General features: G+C 38.5%; 1 protein-coding gene across 2 annotated transcripts in view; it reads left to right on the top strand.

Annotated features, from left to right (window-relative positions):
* Window positions 1-23,017, top strand: part of PHLPP2 (PH domain and leucine rich repeat protein phosphatase 2) — a 98,306-nt gene that overhangs the window by 51,399 nt on the left and 23,890 nt on the right. Inside the window, exons 6-14 of one of the 2 annotated variants that reach the window (XM_044663126.1) lie at window positions 3,346-3,492; window positions 4,623-4,853; window positions 6,773-6,975; window positions 8,405-8,465; window positions 10,673-10,768; window positions 11,883-12,038; window positions 14,031-14,231; window positions 16,504-16,666; window positions 16,907-17,037. In XM_044663126.1, the coding sequence (XP_044519061.1) occupies window positions 3,346-3,492; window positions 4,623-4,853; window positions 6,773-6,975; window positions 8,405-8,465; window positions 10,673-10,768; window positions 11,883-12,038; window positions 14,031-14,231; window positions 16,504-16,666; window positions 16,907-17,037 (1,389 nt within the window). The remainder of the gene's footprint in view (window positions 1-3,345; window positions 3,493-4,622; window positions 4,854-6,772; window positions 6,976-8,404; window positions 8,466-10,672; window positions 10,769-11,882; window positions 12,039-14,030; window positions 14,232-16,503; window positions 16,667-16,906; window positions 17,038-23,017) is intronic. The other variant, XM_044663127.1, reaches the window with a different exon arrangement.

Genomic DNA, 23,017 nt, shown 5'->3' with positions numbered 1-23,017 from the left:
CTTTCCTTACTTCCATTAGATTATCAACGTAATGTAAACAAAATTTTTAAGACCTCAAAATCAAGTGATTATAGCAACAGATGCAGAAAAAACTTTTAAAATTAAAAATCCAATCTATTTCTCATTATTAAAAACATGAGGAAATATAAAAGATTTTTTATCTTCAACACAATAAAAAATATCTACCTTAGCCCAAGAGCTAACTTAATGTGCAAAACCCTTTTTTTTGAAGATTGTGACCATTTATTGATGTTACCATTATCATGAGTTTTATCATATGTAATGCATAAAATACTGCATAAATGCATAAAATTGTTCCACTAAAAACAGACACAAAGGGAATGTGATTGTTGTTATATGACTATTGTCCCTGATTTTGTTTGACATGTATTAGAAATTCTAAGAGACAACTAGGTGGAGCAAAGTTGGTCTTAGACACTATGCTCTGCTAGATAATATGTGTTATTTAATGCAAGATCAAGTAAAAAAACATGGGGACTTGTTTATAGAAATGGACAAGGTTATGGTGAAATGTATATGTTAAAACAAACAATCAAGAAAAAATTAAGGTGCATACTGAAAAGGAGAGAAAAAACAATAGTGGTCTTGGACTACCAGACTTAATTCCAGCAGTTTTTAAATTTATTTTAATTTATCTGATACTATGGGAAAAAATAGAGCAATAGCTCAACAGAACAGAATAGCTATACCAGATTATGCAAATGGTTCAAGTTTGATAAGTCTATGGAAAGTAAAATCTGAGGATAGGATTATTACTATTATTATTTAACAAATGTACTTCTGAAATTAGACTGGCCTTTCGAAATTACTTAGACTTACATATTATGCCCTAGTGAATTTTAGCTAGATGACATTTTAACAGCAAAAATAAAAAGTATATTAAAAAGGTGGAAGTAAATGGAATAAAGTATTTATCACAATTGTTATGGGGAGTTTTTTGAAAAAACAAAAAATAGGGGCAAGACATGTTTGGTTACATAAAAGCAAAAAATTATATAATAAAAATTAACACAATGGAGAAAATTATTTACCATAAGTATGACAGGTAAAAATCTTACAATCCTAAGGAATTGCAGGATGAGACATATTTTCAGACACAGCAAGTATGAAAATTTGATTTGCTTGACTATATTGTTACGGGGGCTTTGTTTTCATTTTTTTATATTCTCATGTATAAATGGGAGATGAGAGGATAAGGAGTAAATAGGGATAGGGTAGCAATAAAAAGAAAAGAATAGAAGGATATAAGAACAAAGAACCAGTAGGACAGCTTTGAAAGCTACAGGTAGATCTTATTACATATATGCTCAAAAAGGAAAGCTAGCTATATATGCGACCAGCTGTTTCATGTATATGCCTCTTTTTTCGTTTCCCAATATGTATTTAGATGCCCATTCTGTTTTTTTTTTTTTTAAGTTCAGAATAAAAACTTTAAAATATATGAAGAGTTGTTAAACAAACCACTGTGGCAATTCTCAGTCTTCAGTGGTAATTGCAAGACCATTTGGTCTGAGGAGATATATATATATATATATATATATATGTGTGTGTGTGTGTGTGTGTATATATATATATAGTTTTCAAAAGAGCAGATTATTAACAATCACTTGAAAAATGCTCAATGACTAATGATCAAAGAGATGCAAATTAAAACAACTTTGAAGTACCATCTCATCTATCATTGTCTAAAACAAAAGTTTTTTTTTTTTTTTGCTGCTTATGTGTGGAGGGCAGATATATACATTCATTGCTGATGGAATTGTAGACTTGTGGAATCCTTTTTGGAAAGCATTATGGAAGTACAGTTAAAGCTACAAAAATGTTCATACCTTTTAGTATAGGAATTTTATTTATAGGAATATACCTTAACAATGTTATTAAAAACAAAAAAGCCAACCCTTCAGAGATTTTTATAGTGTTATATATAATCACAAATAGTGAAATAAGCTACACATTGAATTAGAAGTTAATAGTTAAATTAAATCTTTTATTCATGTCTAGAATATTGTAATGCAATTAAGACCACATTCAAGAAGAAAATTTTTAGGTGATGGATTTAGTGAGCACCAAATATTAAGGCCAGAATACTGTAATGCAATTAAGAATAGTAATCTGATCAATTGGCCAATGATTTCAATCAGAATTCACAAAAAAATTCCTCTAGGTCAAAATTTGCTTTATAGGATCTGAGCTGTGGTGTGTGTCAGGTATTCAATAGACCTTGATATAGGACAATTGTGTGTTGTCTCTGGAGTGGAGAACAGTGCATTTCAAGCTCATGGAATAACAAGGTTGTATAGAAATGAGTTATGTTTTACAGGCATATGGGGGATATGAAAGGAGGCAGCTGGGTGGTACAGTGGATAGAGTGCTGGAATTTGGAGTTAGGAAAACCTGATTTCAAAATGTGCCTCAGATACCAACCAGCTGTGTGACTTTGGACAAGTCCCTTAATCTTTGTCTCAGTTGCCTCATCTGTAAAATGGAGATGATAGTAGCACCTGCCTCCCAAGGTGGTCGTAAGGCTCAATTAAGATAGTACATATAAAGTTTTTGTATAAATCACGAAGCACTGAACAAACGGCTAGTTTTTATTGTTGTGATTAGTGATTGCAGCATGTAAGAGGGGAAATCTACATATTTAAGGTATGGTCGCGATTTCAAATTAAAATAGACCCAAGTCAGGATGACTTTTATGGTGGTTTATTTACAGTTAGGAAGGTCGAAGATAGGGAAGTTGAGAGAGAAAAACTTAGAGACCCCAGCAGACAGGCACAGAGGTTAATTAAACAAGGCTTCTAGCCACAAGGCTTCCTCCAAGAGAGGCCTCCTTAAGGCTAGAGCCTCCAGAAACGCCAAGGGAGGAGAAAGAGTCAGCCTCACTTACCCACGTGACAGTTCAGAGAGGAGCCGTCTGAGGTCTCACCAGAGATCCTTCAACACCAAGTTCAAAGCATCAACTACTTCCATAGGAAGTATTTAAAAGATAAAAAACCATCATATTTAAAAGATAGCATTTTTCGTCACTTCCTGCATCCACCTCCAGTTTCAAATGGACAAATGACAGCCTCAGTACTGTTTTGCCCCAAAGGGCAGTCCCTTGTTTTTGATTTGTTACTTACTATTACGTGTGGGTAACAGACCTCCCCCCTTAATTCTAGGTGGGGTGACATTATTTCTGATGGCTAGAGTCTAAACAATGAATGAGGATGAGGTACATTTACACAAGCAGAAGGAGATGAAGGGAGTCAGTGACTTCAGGTCTGAAATCTAAAGTGACTTTCTGTTGGCAATGGGTATGATTCCTTTTTTTTTCCTCTTTAGGTTTTCTCAGCTGAAGGGACTGAACTTGTCTCACAATAAACTTGGGTTATTCCCCATTTTACTTTGTGAGATTTCCACTCTAACAGAACTCAACCTTTCTTGTAATGGACTTCTTGAGCTGCCTGGTCAGATTGGCAATCTTCTTAAGTAAGTATCTGACCTTCATTAGACTTCCTGAGTGATAGTGTGGAAGGACTGCTGGCTGGGGAAATTAGAGATCCCGGGGTCAGATGTTGGCTCTTCAGCTTAAGACCTTATGTCACATCCTCCCTGGAATTGAGGGCTCTCATCTCTGTGATTCTGCCTTTGCCTCATGGTCTAGGAACCTGACTTAGCGTTGGGAATGGAAACAGGAGGATGTTTGTTGCAAAAATACAAGTCAAGGGGGCAGCTAGGTAGCACAGTGGATAGAGTGTCAGTCCTGTGTTGGGAGGTCCTGGCTTCAAATGTAGCCCCAGATACTTCCTCCCTGTGTGACTCTGGGCAAATCACTTAACCCAGTCTGCCCAACCTTTTAGAGATGAAGCCTCCCCCCCTTCCTTTCCCCCTCACTGAGTGCTATGCCCTGTCCTCTCGCCCCATGGCCCCCTTCCTTATCCCAGACAAGGGAGGGAGGAAGCTCTCCCATTGAGCTGCTGGGCAGAGGGGTGGATGAAGTGAGGAATGTCCTTGGGCATATGGAGATGGGGAGGGAAAGAGCCCTGCCCCGAGTCCCTCTGGCTTGCTAGTAATGAACTCTGGCAGGCAACATCACGCATGCCCATAAAGAGGGCTCTGTGGGCCCTTTTGAGCACATGTACCATAGAATTGCCATCACTGGCCTAGTCCTTGCTGCCCTTTTGTTTTAGAATTGATACTAAGACAAGGTATGGGCTTTTAAAAAAAATGCAAGTCAATAAAGTGCTTCAAAAGTATAGTTATGTGCTGGTATATATGAATGCAAATCATTGGCTCTTGATAGAAAATAAATCACATCTGTATTTAGGACTCTCACCCAATGTCCAACACCAAATAGCAATTGCCAGTCACATTAAATCAACAAAATTCTAATTGTACATGATATTGACTGAGCCCTTTGACAGCTTTTGCACTTTATGATTTGGTGTTCTGCTGGGGAATTTGTTCTCCACATAGATGGAAATTTGGGGGTTAGTTGCTATGCATTTTTTCCTTGTCAGGATGCTTCTAGAATTAGAATTCATTACTTCCAAATCTGCTCATTTTGATAAATTCTTTGCTAATTGAGGTTTTTTCCCCTTGAAATTCATTTCCCACAGTCTTCAGACTCTCTGTCTTGATGGCAACTTCCTCACTACTTTACCAGAAGAATTGGAAAATTTGCAACACCTTTCCACTCTTGGACTCTCGTTCAACAATTTCAGCCAAATTCCTGAGGCTTGTGTGAAGCTCTCAATGTTAGATAAACTGGCTATGGCAGGAAACCAGCTAGAAGTCCTGAATCTAGGGGTTTTGAATGTAATGAAGCATATCAAGCATGTTGATTTAAGGTAAGGACATTTTGCATGTCTTCTTTAATTGATTTTTGATCAATTTTAGGTTTATTAAGTTTGCTCTTTTACTTCTGAGACTTAGGGTTTAGAATAGTCTAAGAGGAAAGAATTTTGTTTTAAAATAAAGTTATCAGGCATCATTGGGGAATGTGCTGTTCAGAATAAATGAATTTTCCAGATTAGTTAAGCTTTTCCTTTAAGTATGAGATTTTTTTTTGTTTTAATTGGTTTCTTTTGTTTTTACCTAATGTAATTTTCTGAAGATGTCTCTCCCTCCTCCCCTATCCATCACAGCATAAAAGAAGGTAGGAAAAAAAGGAAAAAGAGTTCAATGGAACCAACTATCACATCAGCTGTATCTAATGATGCATTCAGTATTCCTCATCTAAATTTCCAAACCTCAGCAAAGAAGGGAGGACAGAGTCTTATGATGATATAGTGTTTTGCCTCAGTTGTTGGTTCATTGCATTTACATTATTGTAGTTATTGTGTATGTTGTTTCTCTGGTTCTGTTCCACTCTTTATCAGTTCATCTGTCTTCTCAGGCTTCTCTGAATTCTTCACATTCATTTTTTTTAAACTGCTCAATAATATATTACATTCATATACCACAATCTGTCTAGCTGTTCCCTAGTCAGTGGGCATTCACTTTGTTTACAGTCTTTGCTGCAATAAAAAAGTGCTGCTTATTAGTATTTTCTTGTATATAGGAGATTCTTTTTCCCTTTGACCTACTTTGGGGTATGTACTTAGCATAGAAATCCTTTGGTAAAGACATTTTAGTCACTTTCTAAACACAGCTGCAGTTTCAAATTTACAGTTCCATCAACAGCCTTTTAAATGTCTGTTTTTATTAATTCTATGGAATATGGAAATATTTCTGTGTTACATATAGAACATACATATGGGACATTTTCTGCCTTCTTAAATGTAATACTTCTTTAAACCTTTACTTTTCCCAAGGAAGAAGACGGGTAAGGGCTAGGCAGTGGGGGTTAAGTGACTTGCGCAGGGTTACACAGCAAACTGTCTAAGGTCAAATTTGAACCCAGGACTTTGCATCCCTAGGTCTGGCTCTCAATCCACTGAGATATCCAGCTGCCCCCAAATGGAATATTTTTAAGTAACATAGTTTAATCTTTCCTTGCTAACTCTGACTTATTGTTAAGAACATCAATTCCTATGCATGTTCTTTATAAGGAGGGAGAAAAAGTAAGAAATCATTTGCTGTTTATGTCCTTGGAGGCTATCTGAATTTTTTCCATGTATAAGTGGTTTTCCTTTCCATTGACACCTTTGCTTTGAATATTCCCCAAGCAGAGGTGTTCAGAAGTACAATTTTTAAAAAGCCACTGTTTACGGGCAGCTGGGTAGCTCAGTGGAGTGAGAGTCAGGCCTAGAGACAGGAGGTCCTAGGTTCAAACCCGGCCTCAGCCACTTCCCAGCTGTGTGACCCTGGGCAAGTCACTTGACCCCCATTGCCCACCCTTACCAATCTTCCACCTATGAGACAATACACCGAAGTACAAGGGTTTAAAAAAAAAAAAGCCACTGTTTGGCTCTATTGTAAGGAAATGTGACTATTATCTTTACCCTCCTCAGTTTGGAATGGAACACTTTTTATTTCCCACACATTTAAATTAAGTTTTCTAAACAGTCAGGATGCAAGAACCAAAACAAAACCCAACTTTTATTTCCTTTTCATGGATAAACTTACTCTCTATTTTGCTCTCTATTTAACTTTTATGTGTTTCCAAATCTGAGTTGACTTAGATTACAGATTATTAGTGGATAGGGACTGATTTTCTATGGTTATTTGTATGGTATAATAGTATTTGGATATTAGGGATAGGAAAAGAGACATCACACTTTTTTTGAGCTGTTAACTTTCCAATAACTTGTTGACTAATATTTAGGTTGAACAGTTTGAAGAGAACAGTTGTTGACAACATGGAGGGGAACAAGCATGTTATTCACATGGATTTGCGTGATAATCAGTTGACTGACCTGGATTTGAGTTCCCTGGGAAGCCTGCAGCAGCTTCACTGTGAACGGAATCAACTGAGGGATCTAACACTCAGTGGCTTCACCCTTCGGGCTCTCTGTGCCAACTCCAACAGTAAATTTGCTATTTTTCCTCCACTTGCCTGTTCTTTGTGAACTCTAGGAAGGAAGCACTTTCTAAGAAAATTGCTCCTGTTGTGCTAATTGGGTCATTTGCCAAATGATGCTGGAGGCTTTGTGAGAGTCATTCAACCTGCATTCATTAAACACTGACTCTGTGCCAAGATTTGTGTTAAGGGTTTGTATCCCTGGGGACACAAAAGACGTCTCTAACCTTAAAGAGCCCACATTGTAATGGGGAAGTCAGAACATGTAGACAGCTATTCCCAAATCAGATGGATACCAGATAGATGGGAGAAAAACAAAAGGAAAGTTATTAGCATTAAGGGGGATGGGAAAGGCTTCTTAAAGAAGCTGAGGTTTTTGCTGAGACTTGAAGGAAGCCAAAAGGTAATTGGGGGAGGGAAAAAGAGGGGAGGGGAAAGAACATTCCCAGTCTGGCAGCAGACCATTGAAAAAGTGAAGAGTCAGGCAAGAGAGTGTTGTGTGTTTGAGGACCACCCAGAAGTCCCAAAACCATAGATCATAATGTTAAGTAGGAAGGGATCAAGTTTTTCTGCCAAACAGAGAATTTTGTGTTTGTTTCTGGAGGTGATAGGGAGCTGCTGTACATTTGGGGCATTCTAGGCAAAGGGATTGTGAAGACCTCAATGTGAAATTGGTGAAAAGAAGATGTCTGTGAGAAAAGTTATGGCCATAGGATAGATAAAATGGCCTGATGGAGAGGAAAGTATAATTCTTGAGGTTATGAACCTGGGTGACTGGAGAATGGTAGTACCCCCAACAAAAATAGGGAAGTTTTTTGTTGTTATTCAGTCACATCTGACTCTTTGTGGACTCTATTTGGGATTTTCTTGGCAAAGATACTACAGTGGTTTGCCATTTCCTCCATCTGCTCGTTTTACAGATAAGGAAATTGAGACAAATAGGGTTGAGTGACTTGCCCAGGGTCACACAGCCCAGAATTGAACTCAGGAAGGTGAATCTTCCTGACTTTAGGCCCATCATTCTAACCACTTCACCTAGCTGCAAGAATGAGTTGTTTTGAGATGTCTAGGCAGAATCACAGCTTTTCTGAGTGGGAAGGGAGGTCAGGAGTCACATAGGCCAGCCCTGCCTGAAAGGCTTCTTCCCTCAGTGCCTTCATTTGGACTAGGAATATCTGGGACCCTTTTGGCAGCCTGGGGAAGCGTATGGGCCCCTTCTCCAAATCATGTTGTTAATACGTGGATAAAATAGATTACAGGATTAGAAAAGAAATCAATTATATTGAATCTAGTTATAAAAAAAATATTCTTTAAAAGTTCACAGACCTCAAATTGAGAACACCTGACTTTTGAGGTTTCTGTTCTCTGGTTTTAACGTTCCTCTTTGCTTTGCTTTCCCTCAGTTTAGCTAATGATTCTGCTTACTTTTTGTTTTAGGGCTGACAACTGTGAATGTTTATCCAGTGCCCAGTCTGCTTACTTCCTTAGAACTCTCTAGGTAAGTGTATTTTATGAGGGAGGAAATATATTTTTGTGTGTTTTTTTGTTATTTAAGGATATATAAAATGCTTCTTGAATTCTCTAGGGAATAAACATGCAAATACACAGAAATGTTTTGATGCCCTGCAGGTGGGGGTTCTTAAAAGGAATGAAGTAGCCTGGTCATTACTAGTAAAGTTTCTACTCTTTGGGTTCAGCTTCTATGCTGAGAAAAGAGCCTTTGGGGCACAAGTCAATAGTTCTTTTAAGTCAGAATCTCAATTCTAGTTTTTTAGGAATGAAGAAATTATTTTGAGTTTTAAAAAAGTATGATAATTTCATCCTTTGCCTATTGAGCTTTACAGTTACTTGGGTTTGGATGGGGGAAACATTTATTTCACTTGAGGGCTTTTGGTTTTTATTTCTTGTGTGTTTTAGATTTTGTTTTTTAAAGATTTTCCCTGACCCCTTCTGGTCTCAATTCTGAAAAAAAAGCCCAGTTTTCAGTCAACACTATACAGTCTATAGGTGCTATAGGTCAAGAATAACATGGATAGCTCAGATTATAAGCTTAGAGTTAGTCTCCTCAAATGTCAGATCATTTAGTGCACTCCTCTTATTTATACTGAGGCCCAGAGAGGTGAAGGCCTCCAGGAATAAGTAGTGGAGCAGAAATTGGAGGTCACTTTTCTCTTTCTCAGCCTTCATACTGCCTTTGGGTTCTGACTGAAAAACTAACTTAGTCATGAAATGTGGATTAGCAGAAATTGCTCATGTTTTCCATTCAAAGTTTCTTAAGTTGTTGAGATAATATGAAACTTTGGAATGCCTTGTTTTTGTGTTTAAAAATTCAGTGAATTGGATTGTTGTATCACAGTCTTTTCACCTATTAGTCTGAAGAGGCTCTTAAAAGTTCATGGAGGTGAACAGACTTCTCTTAAAGTCATAGGCAAAGAAACTGTTGACATGGAATCTAGAAACCCCAAACTTGTAGCCTAGTAAGATCTGATGAACCCCAAGTTTTAGGACTAGCTTGTAAGATGGAGACCCCAAAGCTTATACTGGTTCTCTGTTTTCGTGAGAATCTACCCTGAAGGGAATATCAGGCTAGCAGTTTCAGATTCAATAATGAACCCTAAGGTAAAGACAATCCCTTTCAGGTGGGGCCAAGCCCAAGCCAAGTGACTCTTTAGCGAAATAGGCAGCACACTCAGTCTCCTAAGCTGAAGGTCCTGAGTTTGATCCTCGAAAGGAGGTTGTGATACAGTGGGAAAAGCTTCTGGAGACAAGAAGAGTCACTTGAAGAGTAGTAAGGGCTAGGCAATGGGGGTTAAGTGACTTGCTCAGGGTCACACAGCTGGGAAGTGTCTGAGGCCAGATTTGAACCTAGGACCTCCTGTCTCCAGGCCTGGCTCTCAATCCACTGAGCCACCCAGCTGCCCAACCCCCCCCTCCCCCCATCCTTAACTTTCTAATCTACTTCCTTACCAATGAGCCCCTTTGTCTTCTTTAGAGAATACATTAACTAGTAATCTAATAGCTTCATTGGCTATCATGTAGCTTTGTGACAGTTTGACTGTAGTGATCAGTTTTTTCCTTTATTGAGTAACAATATGATTTTTGTTTATAAGCTTTTGAAGGGCAGAATGTATATACTTTTAAGTAGCATCACATTAAGAATACAATACGCAAACCGTTGAATGAGTAAATGAGCCTGGTACCTTTCACAAAATAATTCATTCGTATGTATAATACTTGCATAGAGATATAATACTTCTAAGGTAGATATCCTCAATTTTCAGTTGGAGAGACTAAAGATCCATGACTGAAAATTCATTGCTCTTTCTTCTAAGAACAATTATCACAATAGTCTGAATATTTTAAAAATATATTTATTACATTCCTTTTCTACTTAAACACTTTTTAAAAAAAATCTGTGATTTTATTAGTACGCGTACTCTTTCCAGTTACACAAATACCATTCTCAGATGAATGTCTCTTCTCTTGGTGATGATCCTTTCCAGACTTTACTTGCTCAACAGGATTGTAGATGAGACACAATTTCATTATTTGGCCTGGTGAAATTAGCCAGAGTTTATGTTTTGTTGAAACATGTTTGAAAAAACCAAGTTTCATCTTCACAACATGATCTGAGTAGGACTTGAATGGTTCTCCATTTCTAGAATTGTTTATAAAGGATACCTTTTTAATTGTGTGTTTTCCTAGGAATCAATTAGAATATATTCCTGACTGGGTCTGTGAATCAAAGAAGATTGAAGTGTTGGACATGAGCTATAATCTCCTAACAGAGATTCCTATTAGGTAAAAAAAAAAAGTGTGTAAGTGAAATTGTGTGTGTGTGTGTGTGTATGTTTAAAAATACTACTAAACCATGTTTTCTCTAGATTTATGGTCCCTTCCAAATGCTCTTCAGGATAGTGGTTTTAAAATAGGGGGCAGCTGGGTAGCTCAGTGGAGTGAGAGTCGGGCCTAGAGACAGGAGGTCCTAGGTTCAAACCCGGCCTCAGCCACTTCCCAGCTGTGTGACCCTGGGCAAGTCACTTGACCCCCATTGCCCACCCTTACCACTCTTCCACCTATGAGACAATACACCGAAGTTAAGGGTCTAAAAAAAAAAAATTAAAGCAAAGTAAGGGGCAGCTGGGTAGCTCAGTGGATTGAGAGCCAGGCCTAGAGACGGGGGAGGTCCTAGGTTCAAATTCGGCCTCAGACACTTCCCAGCTGTGTGACCCTGGGCAAGTCACTTGACCCCCATTGCCCACCCTTACCACTCTTAACACCTATGAGCCAATACACAGAAGTTAAGGGTTTAAAAAAAAAAATTAAAGCAAAGTATTGTGTTTCAGTTGTATATTTAGAGCTATATAAAATGTGCAGAAATCTCTCTTTAGACTTACCATCTAGAGTGATTTTTTTTTTAAACCCTTAACTTCTGTGTATTGGCTCATAGGTGGAAGAGTGGTAAGGGTGGGCAATGGGGGTCAAGTGACCTGCCCAGGGTCACACAGCTGGGAAGTGTCTGAGGCCGGATTTGAACCTAGGATCTCCCGTTTCTAGGCCTGACTCAATCCACTGAGCTACCCAGCTGCCCCAATCTAGAGTGATTTTGTTATAGAAAATAAGATATAGTTCAGGTATGTCTTATATTTGCTGTTTTTATTAATTCCCTTCTCCCTAAACAGTCATGCTCTCCATTTTATAATCAGCTAGCAAAGCATTAGAGATGCCCTTTTTTGGTTAATGTATTTTTCCTAATTTACATTATCAGACAACATGCCCTTTTATTATTTTACTGACATGGTTAAATAAGTGACTCAGGATAAATCCAGTATTATAGATATTTCCCCTCTGTAAGGCTTAGCAAGAAACACTATTAAGTTTCTTATTTGTTCCTTTGGGCTTTCTCTCCTTGTAGGATTCTGAGTAGTCTGAGTCTTAGGAAGCTGATGGTGGGTCACAACCAGTTGCAAAATCTTCCAGGCCTTCTAGAACACATTCCCCTTGAGGTCTTGGATCTACAGCATAATTTACTTTCCAGATTGCCAGATACCCTCTTCTCCAAGGCCTTAAAGTAAGTACCATAAACAGATTTTTTTTGGGGGGGCTCTACATGGGGGGTAGGGTTGAGGGAAGGATAGAAGAATCTTTAAATGAGAGCATTATATTGCCCTACACCTATGATGAAAGATATGTTTGTTTCTTATAAGTGACCTTTGGAACTATTTGAGATTATGAGTGTCTTTGCGTGACTGTCTCCCTTGTAATAGAGGATTTATTGCCAGTTAGAAGAGATCGTATTGTTTTTATGAAGTGTAGTAATCCACATTCCCAGTGAGGGTGGGAGAGTCTGATTCCAGTTACTTGGGAGAGCCTTTGTGTCTTGTGCTGAATTGTCATCACAGATAATAACACGTATAGCCGTGACCTTTCCAAAAAAAGAGAGGGAGGGTGGGCAGTTCTGAGGCTGCCACCCTTGAGAGTACCTGCCCTCTGTGGACAAAAACAAGTCTCTAGAACTGAATTCTTTGTTGGGTTGCCTCATAAGCTTGGATAGCCTCATTGATCACTTCTGTTCATTACCGGCAGAGCTTTCCTTTACATTGTAACTTTAAAAACTCTAACATTGTGATGTGAAGATCTAGCTGTTGGTCTTTAAATATAAATTCATAGATAGGCTTGTTTCTCTCCCTTCTTGGAGAATAGAAACTGGTTGGTAGAGGGAGTTAATTACCTATTGAACATCTTCTGCACTCTGTAGTGAAATCACATGAGCCATCAGCTACAAAAAATTTCTCTGCCAGATGAAATGAAGTATGATGGTCTCATTTTGGAAATGGAAAAATGAATTCCAAGAAACTTACCCAAAGCCATAGGAGAAGGGCATGAAGCCCTTAACTTGTTTTGTACTTCACATATATCTCTTTAAATGTATTATATTCCTATGCATTAAAATTATATGGTTATTTAATAGAAGTTTGAACATTAGGGATATCGTAGTAAATATTTGCTGCTAGGATATAATACTTGGTGGTTATTCCCCACACCCTCCCCCCATTTATGAACATTTATTTTGGGTAGTATACGAGGGGCTTCAAAAATAAATGAAAATAATGGTGCTTGCCTTTAAAATACTCATTCTTCCAAAGACACATGCATAAATATATTGTGGTCCAGAATGTCTTAAGAGAGGTGCTAGAGTAGGAGCTGGGTAGCACAATCAATAGAGCACTAAGCCTGGAGTCAGAAGGTCCTGGAATTAAATCTGGTCTCAGATACTTCCCAGCTGTATGACCTTGGCCAAATCACTTAACCCTGGTTACCCAGCCCTAGAATCAATACTAAGACAGAAATTATGTGTTTAAAAAAAGAGAGATGGAATGCAGTAATATACCACAGGATTCTGGAAGAGGAGTAGTTACTCTTGGCTAAGAGATTGAGGGAAGTTGGCAACTAAAATGGATCTTAAAAGCTGCATAGGATTTTTGACAGAAATTGGTGAGAGGGAGAGGATGTTTTCAGGTTGGGAAAGAGGTATAAAAGCTGTTTCAGAGATGAGAGCACAGGGTATGTCTGTCATGGTAAATGGTCCTGTGTGGCTCAGGAGGAGTGGTGGGAGTAAAGGTCCTGAATGCCATTGGTGGGAGCCAGATTGCCAAGAGAGAAAGCAAAGGCATTGAAAAAGGGAGCAAGAATAGAACCTCAGCAAAGACAAGTAAGGAAGACCAAATATTCTTCCTTGTTATTGAGTCATTTGTCAGTTATGTCTGACTCTTTATGATCCCATTTGGGGTTTTCTTGGCAGAGGTGCTGGAGTAGTTTGCCATTTCCTTCTTCAGCTCCTTTTATACAGATGAGGAAAGTGAGGCAAACAGGATTAAGTGATTTACTCAGGGTCTAAATTCAGGAAGATTAGTTTTCCTGATTGCAGCTCCTGAATCACCTAGCAGCCTTCCGAGAGACCATGAGGCAGTTTCTAGAGTTCTCCTTCTGAAACAGTAGATGCATACTTTGAATATGGCTATGGATGTGTATTCTCCTTGATAATTCTTGACTCCTCTGTTAGTCTCAGGTACCTGAATGCCTCTGCAAACAGTTTAGAGTCTCTGCCATCTGCTTGCACTGGAGAAGAGAGTCTTAGTATGCTGCAGCTCCTCTACCTGACCAATAATCAGCTGACAGACCAGTGTATTCCTGTCCTGGTGGGACACCCGCATCTCCGCATCCTGCATCTTGCAAACAACCAGCTACAAACTTTCCCAGCCAGGTGAGAGGCAACACAAATGTTACATTTTACAGACTGCTGCAATAGCTGTCTTTGTGTGTTTTTAGGGTATAAAATTGATGCTGAGTTGGGTGTCATTAACATTTTGAGTTCTTCAGCTGGGTGACAACAGTAAAATCTTCTAATGTCTAACTTAAGAAGAATGTTTGGTCACTGTCATAAATTTAAGCATCAATAACAATTAGATAAATGGGGAGAAATTTGGTTATGTTTAATTTCTAGGCACCTAATTCCTTTAGTTCAGTGATGGCAAACCTATGGCATGGGTGCCAAAAAGGGCACTCAGAGCCATGTTGTGGGCATGTCTGTAGTGGCGCATCAGAGTTCCTTACTAGAAAGCCAGAGGAGGGACTTGAGGCAGAGCTGCTCCCCTCCCACTCCCCAGATGCCTGAAGATATTCCGCACATGACTTGCCCCTCTGCCCAATGGTGAATGGAAGTGCTTCCTCCCTCATCTGTCTGGAGTGAGGAGCTGGGGGAGGAGGGGAGTTGTCACATGGTGTGTGAAGGTGTGGTGAAGGTGATTCTCTTGGAGGGGGGGTTGGAAAGGAACTAGGTTTGAGGGGAGAAAACTCACAGTGTGGCACATAGCTGGAGGGTAGCAGAGTGCTCGGGACATTCTCCTCCCCCTTTCCACATACCCCTCTGCCCAGCAGCTAGTAGGAGCACTTCCTCCCTCCCCTGTCTTGGGTAAGGGGGGAGCAGGGGTTGGGGCAGGCCAGCACTTGGTCTGGTGGTGGGTCGGGACAGGGCCCAGCACATCATCTCTAAAAGGTTTGCCATCACTGCTTTAGTTCTTAGTATTCTAAAAATGCTAGACTTTTTAGGGCTTACCTATAAGAAGAATTAAAGTACGTTTAAATTAAGTTAATTTAATGGATTAAAGAGTGTTTTCCTCTCTCATTACTGTTATTACAAAATACTTGATTCCTATTCATTGCACTTTTATCAGCAATAGGAGGAACTTTTTAACCTTTTGAGCTTTTTCTATTTTGTTTTAATGTGTTTTGTCTCATAGAATCATATGCTTCTGTTTCATCCATTTTATTTGGGAGCTAATAGTTTGAAAATCTGAAAGAATTCTTTCTAAATATGAAATTGCTCATGGCTGAGATAGTCAGTATAGTAGAGTAAGAATTTAATTCTGTCATACTTGTTAAGGAAAATATAAAAGCTTTCCAGAGGGTAGGAAAAGAAATCTTAACAGAAGAAAGTAGATAGATAGTGCTTGAAAGGGAAACATTTTCTGATCCTTCTAAAATGACTTTAGAGACTCTTGACTCCTAATGTATTTTTTTTAAACCCATACCTTCTGTTTTAGTGTTAATTCTTCTTCCTCTTCCTCCTCCTCCTCTTCTTCCTCCTCTTTCTTTTCTTTTTCTTCTTCTCTTCCTCCTCCTCTTCCCTTCCATCTTGGAATCAGTACTGTGTATTTATTCCAAGGAAGAAGAGAAAGGTAAAGGCTAGGCAGTGACTTTCTAGGGTCATAAAGCTAGGAAATGTCTGAGGCCAGAATTGATCCCAGGTTCTCTTGACTCCAGGCTTCACCCTCTATCCCTTTTGCTACCTAGCTATGCTATTAAAAGGAAGAAGTCATGGAAAGAATGTTAATTTTGAGGTTATAGAATAGAGTTCAAATTCCAGCTCTGCCATTTAACTTCCATCTGTATATAAGATTACTCAGCCTCTCTGGCCCTCAGTTATTCATCTGTAAAATGATTAGATTAATTTAGATGCCCTCTGAGTTTATGATCTTTTCAAATTTTTTAAAAATTTGGTAAAGGAAAATTTAGGAATTTTTACATGCTCAGTCAACAGAAGTGAAGGGTGCTACAAGGCAGAGATAAGAATGAAGTATATTCCAGGTGAAGAGGATGCCTGTGCAAAGGCCTGTTTGTAAGAGATGGAATGTCATGTAAGAGAAACAGAAAAGAGGATAATGTATTGGGAAGGTTGGAGCCAGATTGTGAAAGGTCTGAAATACCAAGCAGAGGAGTTTCTGTTTTATGTTAGAGGTGGTAAGGAGCTACTTAAGTTTATTGAGCAGGACATTGATATGAAAAGATATGTGCTTTAGAAATTTCCCTTTGACATATATGTGGAAGATTAATTGGAGAGAGGCAGACATTCTTCCTGAAGTGGAGGCAGGGAAGCTAGTTAGGCAGCTTTTATAATAATCAGGGTGAGAAAGATGAGAACCATCTGAGTATAAAAGGGAATGCATGAAAATTTTGTTTTATTGTTTCATCTTCAGCAAACTGAACAAGTTGGAACATTTGGAGGAGCTGAACCTGAGTGGCAACAAACTAAAGACAATTCCTACAACCATTGCAAACTGTAAACAGCTGCATACTCTTGTTGCACACTCCAACAATATCAGTATATTTCCAGAGATCCTGCATTTGCCACAGATCCAGGTATTCACGCGGAAGTGAGGGATTGCTTTTGGAAGTAAAACTGACTGATCTTGATAAGGGCTCCCTAGGTATGGAAGTGGAAAAGTAACCTAGAAGGATTGAATGGTATGTTTGGTTGGAGAAGTGATGATTTAATAATTAATAATAGTATACATGGTAGGGGGTCATGAGTGTTTGGGAATTTTGAAGGCTTTGTTTTCCCTGATGAAGTCTCTCTTTTTGTTTCTTTGTTCTTGTCAGTTTGTAGATTTAAGCTGCAATGACTTAACAGAAATTCTGATTCCTGAGGCTTTGCCTCCTACCCTACAGGACCTTGACCTCACTGGAAATACAAATCTTGTTCTAGAACATAAGACATTAGACATCTTCAGGTAAGTTATATGTAAAAAAGATTCAAATCACATGTGACTATATTCCTGCAACTCTCCCATTCTTTAAAGTTTTATCTAGACCTTGTTCTGTGAGAGACTGGGAACAAAGTAGGATTGATGCCATTGTTATGTTCTTTGATTTATCTCCTGACAGAAGTTTAATGCCAGTGATCAGACCATTCCACCACAGTTGGACTTGTATTGGGACACAGACATCATTTATTTTGCCCTTTTAATTATTCAGATGAGGAAATTCTGGCCCATAAAAGTTAAATGACTTGTCCAGTCACACAGGTAGTGAAAAGGAGAGCTCGGCAGAATCTTGGAGCCTTTGCATCCATGTCCAGTGCTCTTTTCCCTTCATTTTGATGCTTGGTTAGGGATAGAGTACCCCCAACCTGGGCAGGAATGAGTGTGTATATGGGAGCAGCTAGATGGCTCAGTGAATTTGAGAGCCAGGCCTAGAGATAGGAGGTTCTCAGTTCAAACCTAATCTTAGCACTTCCTGACTGTGTGACCCTGGGCAAGTCACTTAACACCCATTGCCTGGCCCTTACCACTTCTGCCATAGAACCAATATATAGCATTGATTCTAAAACAGAAGGTATGGGTTTAAAAAAAAATGGGTATGTGTACATGGTGTCTTACAAATATAATCAGAAGAACTTTAATATGAAAAGGATAAGAGAGAGAGAATTTCCCAAGATTGTGTTCCCAAGATAGATCCCAGGAAAGGAAGAATAGCTGTTCAGATATCCAGTAATTCATAGGAGATAAAATCCAAGAAAGAAGCCAGTGTTTCTGTGTGAATGCACAAAGTCTAGGTAGCAAATAAAATGACCTATAGAGGTCCTGATGCAGGTAGGTAAATTTGATCTTGCTCATTTCACTAAGCTTGTTGAAGTATGAGATACATGACTAGCCCAGTGGTAAACTCAGGTAGAAATAGCCCATACTGTGAGGATCCTTGTGGGCCCCACATTGAATTAGAAAACCATATGGTTGACATTATTTATGTTCTATTGTATTTTTATTTGTTTTGTTAAATATTTCCTAATTATATCTTAATCTGATTTGGGCCCTACTTGAGAACTTAAGAGCATTTTTCTGCTCTAGACTGTTTATTTAAATGAGTATGCTTTATTTTCAAAGAAGTCATATTTTTTTAGAAGGTGGGGAATGGAAGAGATACTGTGTATTAAGAAGACATATTTGTGTAAGAAATCAAAGAACCATGGTTGAAAGCATTTGGGTAAAGATTTGGGGGAAAAGCAGAAGTTATTTTTTTACCTAAATATACTGTATATTGACTGAACAGAAAGTGAAGATAGATATGGGAAAGAAATCACAAGGCTGGCACCAGAACTATGATATAGTAGTGACAGGGAACTTCAGAAGTTATCAAGACATCCGTTGGAGTGCTCTGTTTGCTGAGAGTAGAGTAGATAGTATTATTTTGGCTTGCCTTAGTGAGAATTTCATATTTTAAATGATACACGAACCAATAGGAAATGCTGTTCTGGATCTGTTTATCACCAAAAGGGAGAATGAGTTTTCTGGGCATAGAAATGATGAGGACTTTGGGAGGAAGTGATCATTCCTTTCTAGAGTTTTGTTATAGAAAAAAGAAAGGAAGCTTTCCATATCCTAACATGTACCCTCTAGGTTTTAAGAAAGGAGATTTCAAAATTAATTAAGAGTAGAAATAGAACCCTATGTACTATCACCCTTTAGGGGAATTCAGACTAGAAGGACTGAGAGCCACAAACAAAATCCTAAAGACTTGAAGGAGGATACAGTTCTGAGAAGGAAGAAACAAAGGTGTTCCCTGAAGAGACTGGTGTGAAAGTTATGGAACCTACCAAACAATTGAAAATTTTTTTTTAAAGATCGGTGCTAAATATTTAAGCAAGCACAGGTAACAAGGATAAATCAAGTAGAGTGGCAGAATCTTTCACAGATGCTATTGGGAAGTTCAAAATGACATGAAGCTGGAGAGGAAAGTTATAGACAACAAAAAAGGCTTTTGAGGTGATATTAGGGAGAAGCTGACAAAATTCTATTCAGATGCTACCAGCTCCACCAGCAGTGTGCAAGCTCTGGAAGGCTCTTCCCTGGAAGGTTTTTGAGTATGCCTCTGGCAACAGATAGAATGCTTTCGGAGGAAAGCCTAATTACAGAAAGGTTCATCACCTATTGACTGGGCAGCTGATGATGAATGTTTTAACCATAGAACCTTGTAAAACAAAAAAAGTACAGAATAGCCCTTAATCCTTGTGCGGCCTCCTACTTTTGCAGAGTGGTAGCATAGTGAAGGAAAGGAGAGCACAAGGTGCCAAGAATAATGTGGTTTTAGACAGTCTATAAACTTTAATTTGAATATTTCTCTACATCTAAGGTCTTTGTCCAGTTATCAAGAAATTGGGCATATTGCTGGAGATATTCAACTATATCTGTCTTAATAGTTTCAGTATAAATGAAACCGGAAGAAAAAAGAAAATTTTACCTAAGGGGGATGGTGACTCATGAGCACTCCTTGGAGAGGCAAAGACATTGACTGAATTGGTTTTATAATTGGCCAAAAGCAACAAAAAATGTTACTTTGTGGGATATTTGGTCATCTCATATTTTAGTACCTATAAATATTTGCAAAAATGATAGCATGAAAGTATTTACAGCTTATGTACCATCAGTTGCTGAACAGAGAAATCCTACAAAGAACTTGACAAAATGCTCCAAATGAAGTCCTTTACTCTCTGACTTCATGGCAAAGATGTGAAATTATGAGTTATCAAAAGCATGTTTGAGGAAGAAGGCAATCAGAGACCAAAGACATGAAGACTACACAGAAGCCTCGTGTTTTCTATATAACATAACCACATTCAAGAAGAGAATTTGTAGGTGATGGATTTAGTGAGTACCAAATATAATAGTCAAGAAAAAGTTGTTATTGATGTTATTCCTGTGTAGTATATGCTTTGAAGTGACCTTTCTCCTTACCAAAGGCTAATAACCTCTACCTTTAGAAAGGACTATATATACGGTGTAATTGGTTACAAACCTCCAACCCCCCAAATTTGTTCTACAATCTAAGCTAGTGTTCTCCCTATCCCAAACAACTCCTCAAAGGATTTAATATTATAGTATTTCGTACTTATTTGCTGCTTGCTGGAATCTTAAGTCTCTATTTCTACCATAGCCACAAAAAAACTTTGTTTCTAAACTGGCCTTTTTTATAGTTATCCTACAGGGCATGACTGAATTGCCTCAGTCAGTCCAAACATTATTCAAGTCAGCAAGCATTTCTGAAGCTCCTCCTGTGTACCAGACATTGTGTTAAGTGCTTGTTCCTGGCAATTTCTCTACAGTTGGTTGATTGGGACTTGTTTTCACCTTAAGGCCTAGGAGAAACTTAACTGTTTTTGCTTTAATTTAGAAATGGCATTTTATTTCTCAATCAACCCTTATACCTGAATCCTCTGTCTGGGTATGTCAAACTATAGACTTGTCAGAGCAAAGTTTAGAATTAAAAAACAAGAAGAAAGTATAAAATGAAAAAAAGATATGATGCCAAAACAGTTAAATCCTCAAATATTTAAAGAATTATTTGGGAATGAAAAAAGATTATGGAACACAGAAATGATATCAAAGCTTAATTATTCTAAATCTATTGCTACAGGAAGACCAAAGGAGCTTAAAAACTGCCTTAACACCTCTGCAGGAATATTTGATCTAACTGACCAAACAGAGAGAAATGGCTTCAGAAGGAAATACAAAGGAGGATGATTAACCATTGTGTACAATATCATTATCTAAAGCTGAGAAAAATAGTAGAGGAGACATCAACCAATGAGGCTTTTTTCTAGGCAGACTGCCATGTGAAGGGAACCTCCTCCCAGGATTACACATTTGGGTCTGACCTGCTTCCATGTGCCCCCACTGTAGGTCACAGGACTGTGGTGTATGTACTTTATCCAGAGATAATTGAAGGGAGGGGGGAGTTTAAAAGATTCAAGACAAGAGAGTACGCTCTCTCTGTTCCCTTGGACGCAGTGATGAAAGGAAGGTGGAGGAGAGAGTCATGTGGAGAAGCATCCATGTGGCTACTTAGAAATAGGTTTTTTCTCTTTATCTGTCCACCTTCTTTTACTCAAGTAAATATTAATAAAATCCATAGAAATGAAAGACTGGAATTTTAATTTACCTTTAGAACTGCTCAGTTTCCACATAACTGCTTCAGCAAAAACTTGAATTTTTTATTTTTTTAAATAACCTTTACCTTCTGTCTTGGAGCCAATACTGTGTATTGACTCCAAGGCAGAAGAGTGGTAAGGGTAGGCAATGGGGGTCAAGTGACTTGCCCAGGGTCACACAGCTGAGAAGTGACCAAGGCCAGATTTGAACCTAGGACCTCCCATCTCTAGACCTGACTCTCATTCCACTGAGCTTGCCCCCTTGAAATACTCATAAAAATGAATAATGATCAAGAAATCTGTTGTAAAAATACAGTCACTTCTTCTTCCCAAGAACTACCCAAAAAGTCAATCAGAAGTTCACTAGAAATAGGAAAGGAGTCTGCCAGCAAAGACTTTTAAGTACAATCAAATAAGCCCCCTTCCTCATAATAAAACCATAGGCCAAAGATGTGTTTCTTATAAGACTGTTTATGGCACCACTAAAAGCAGAGGCTTCTCAAGAAAAGTCCCAGCCTTTTTGGATACCCACATCAGGGCCTTGAAGGCCACTAGAAGCAGATGTTACCAGTGCACCTTGGTACCACTTAGATCTGAAGTCACTGGCTCTGAGCTCCTTAACATTCTGTCCTCAGCTACAATAGAGGGCCCTGAAGATATAGTGTACTGAAACTCAAAGAACTAACACGAATCTTGAAAAATATTGAGATCAGTGCAGCACAACCCAAGGAGAAATCAAATAGGGCAACCGCTACACTAAAAAATATAGTGTTGGGCAGAGACTAGTCTTGCCCCAAAGCCATAATTCAGAAACTAAAGCTAGAGATGTGAGCAAAGAGAAAAAGATAAAAAATTATTTTAAATCTAGAGATGCCCCAAAATCAGCCTAAGAGAAAGTAATTGTAACAACTCTAAACAAAGACTAAAGGGAAAAAATGAATTCTCAGCCAGGACTACTTTAATATGCCTAGAAGCAATAAAATGAGATGATAAATGAAATAAGAGTTCAAGGAAATAATTGAAAGCTTAAAAGATAAAGTAGTCGGGGGCAGCTGGGTAGCTCAGTGGATTGAGAGTCAGGCCTAGAGACAGGAGGTCCTAGGTTCAAATCCGGCCTCAGACACTTGCCAGCTGTGTGACCCTGGGCAAGTCACTTGACCCTCATTGCCTACCCTTACCACTCTTCCACCTATGAGCCAATGCACAGAAGTTAAGGGTTTAAAAAAAAAAAAGATAAAGTAGTAAACCATATATAAATAACACTCTCTGAAAACTGGAATAGACCAATTGTGGCAATGATTCTATGAGATAGCAAGAAATATTAGAACAGAATCAAAAGATTTAAAAAACATTATTACACATAAAAAACAGCTGACCTGAAAAACAGGTCAAAAAAAGGAAATGTAAGTCATTGGATTGTTAAAACTGATTTTTTTTTTAAGCCTGAAGACACTTAGTTAGCTCAGTGGTTAGAGAGCCAGACTTGGAGACAGGAGGTCCTATTCTTAAATCTGACCTGACATTTCCTAGCTGTGTGACTGGACAAGTAACTTAACCTGTTGAGTAACCCTTACCACTCTTCTGACTTGGAACTGATACATAGTATCAATTCTAAGACTGAAGTTAAAGGTTAAAAAAAAAACAAAAAACACCCAACCGTTTCTATAAGTAGCCAAAGAAGAGTTCAAGTACTAGGAAACTCAGTCAGACAATTTCTGCTGGTGAATGAGAGTTCTTGGAATGTTACCCCCCAAAAAAGCTAGAGACTTCTCGCCAAGAAAAACAGC

This window comes from Gracilinanus agilis, chromosome 2 (assembly GCF_016433145.1).
Source record: "Gracilinanus agilis isolate LMUSP501 chromosome 2, AgileGrace, whole genome shotgun sequence".
Classification (NCBI taxonomy): Eukaryota; Metazoa; Chordata; class Mammalia; order Didelphimorphia; family Didelphidae; genus Gracilinanus; species Gracilinanus agilis.
This window is presented reverse-complemented; position numbering and strand designations above follow the sequence as displayed.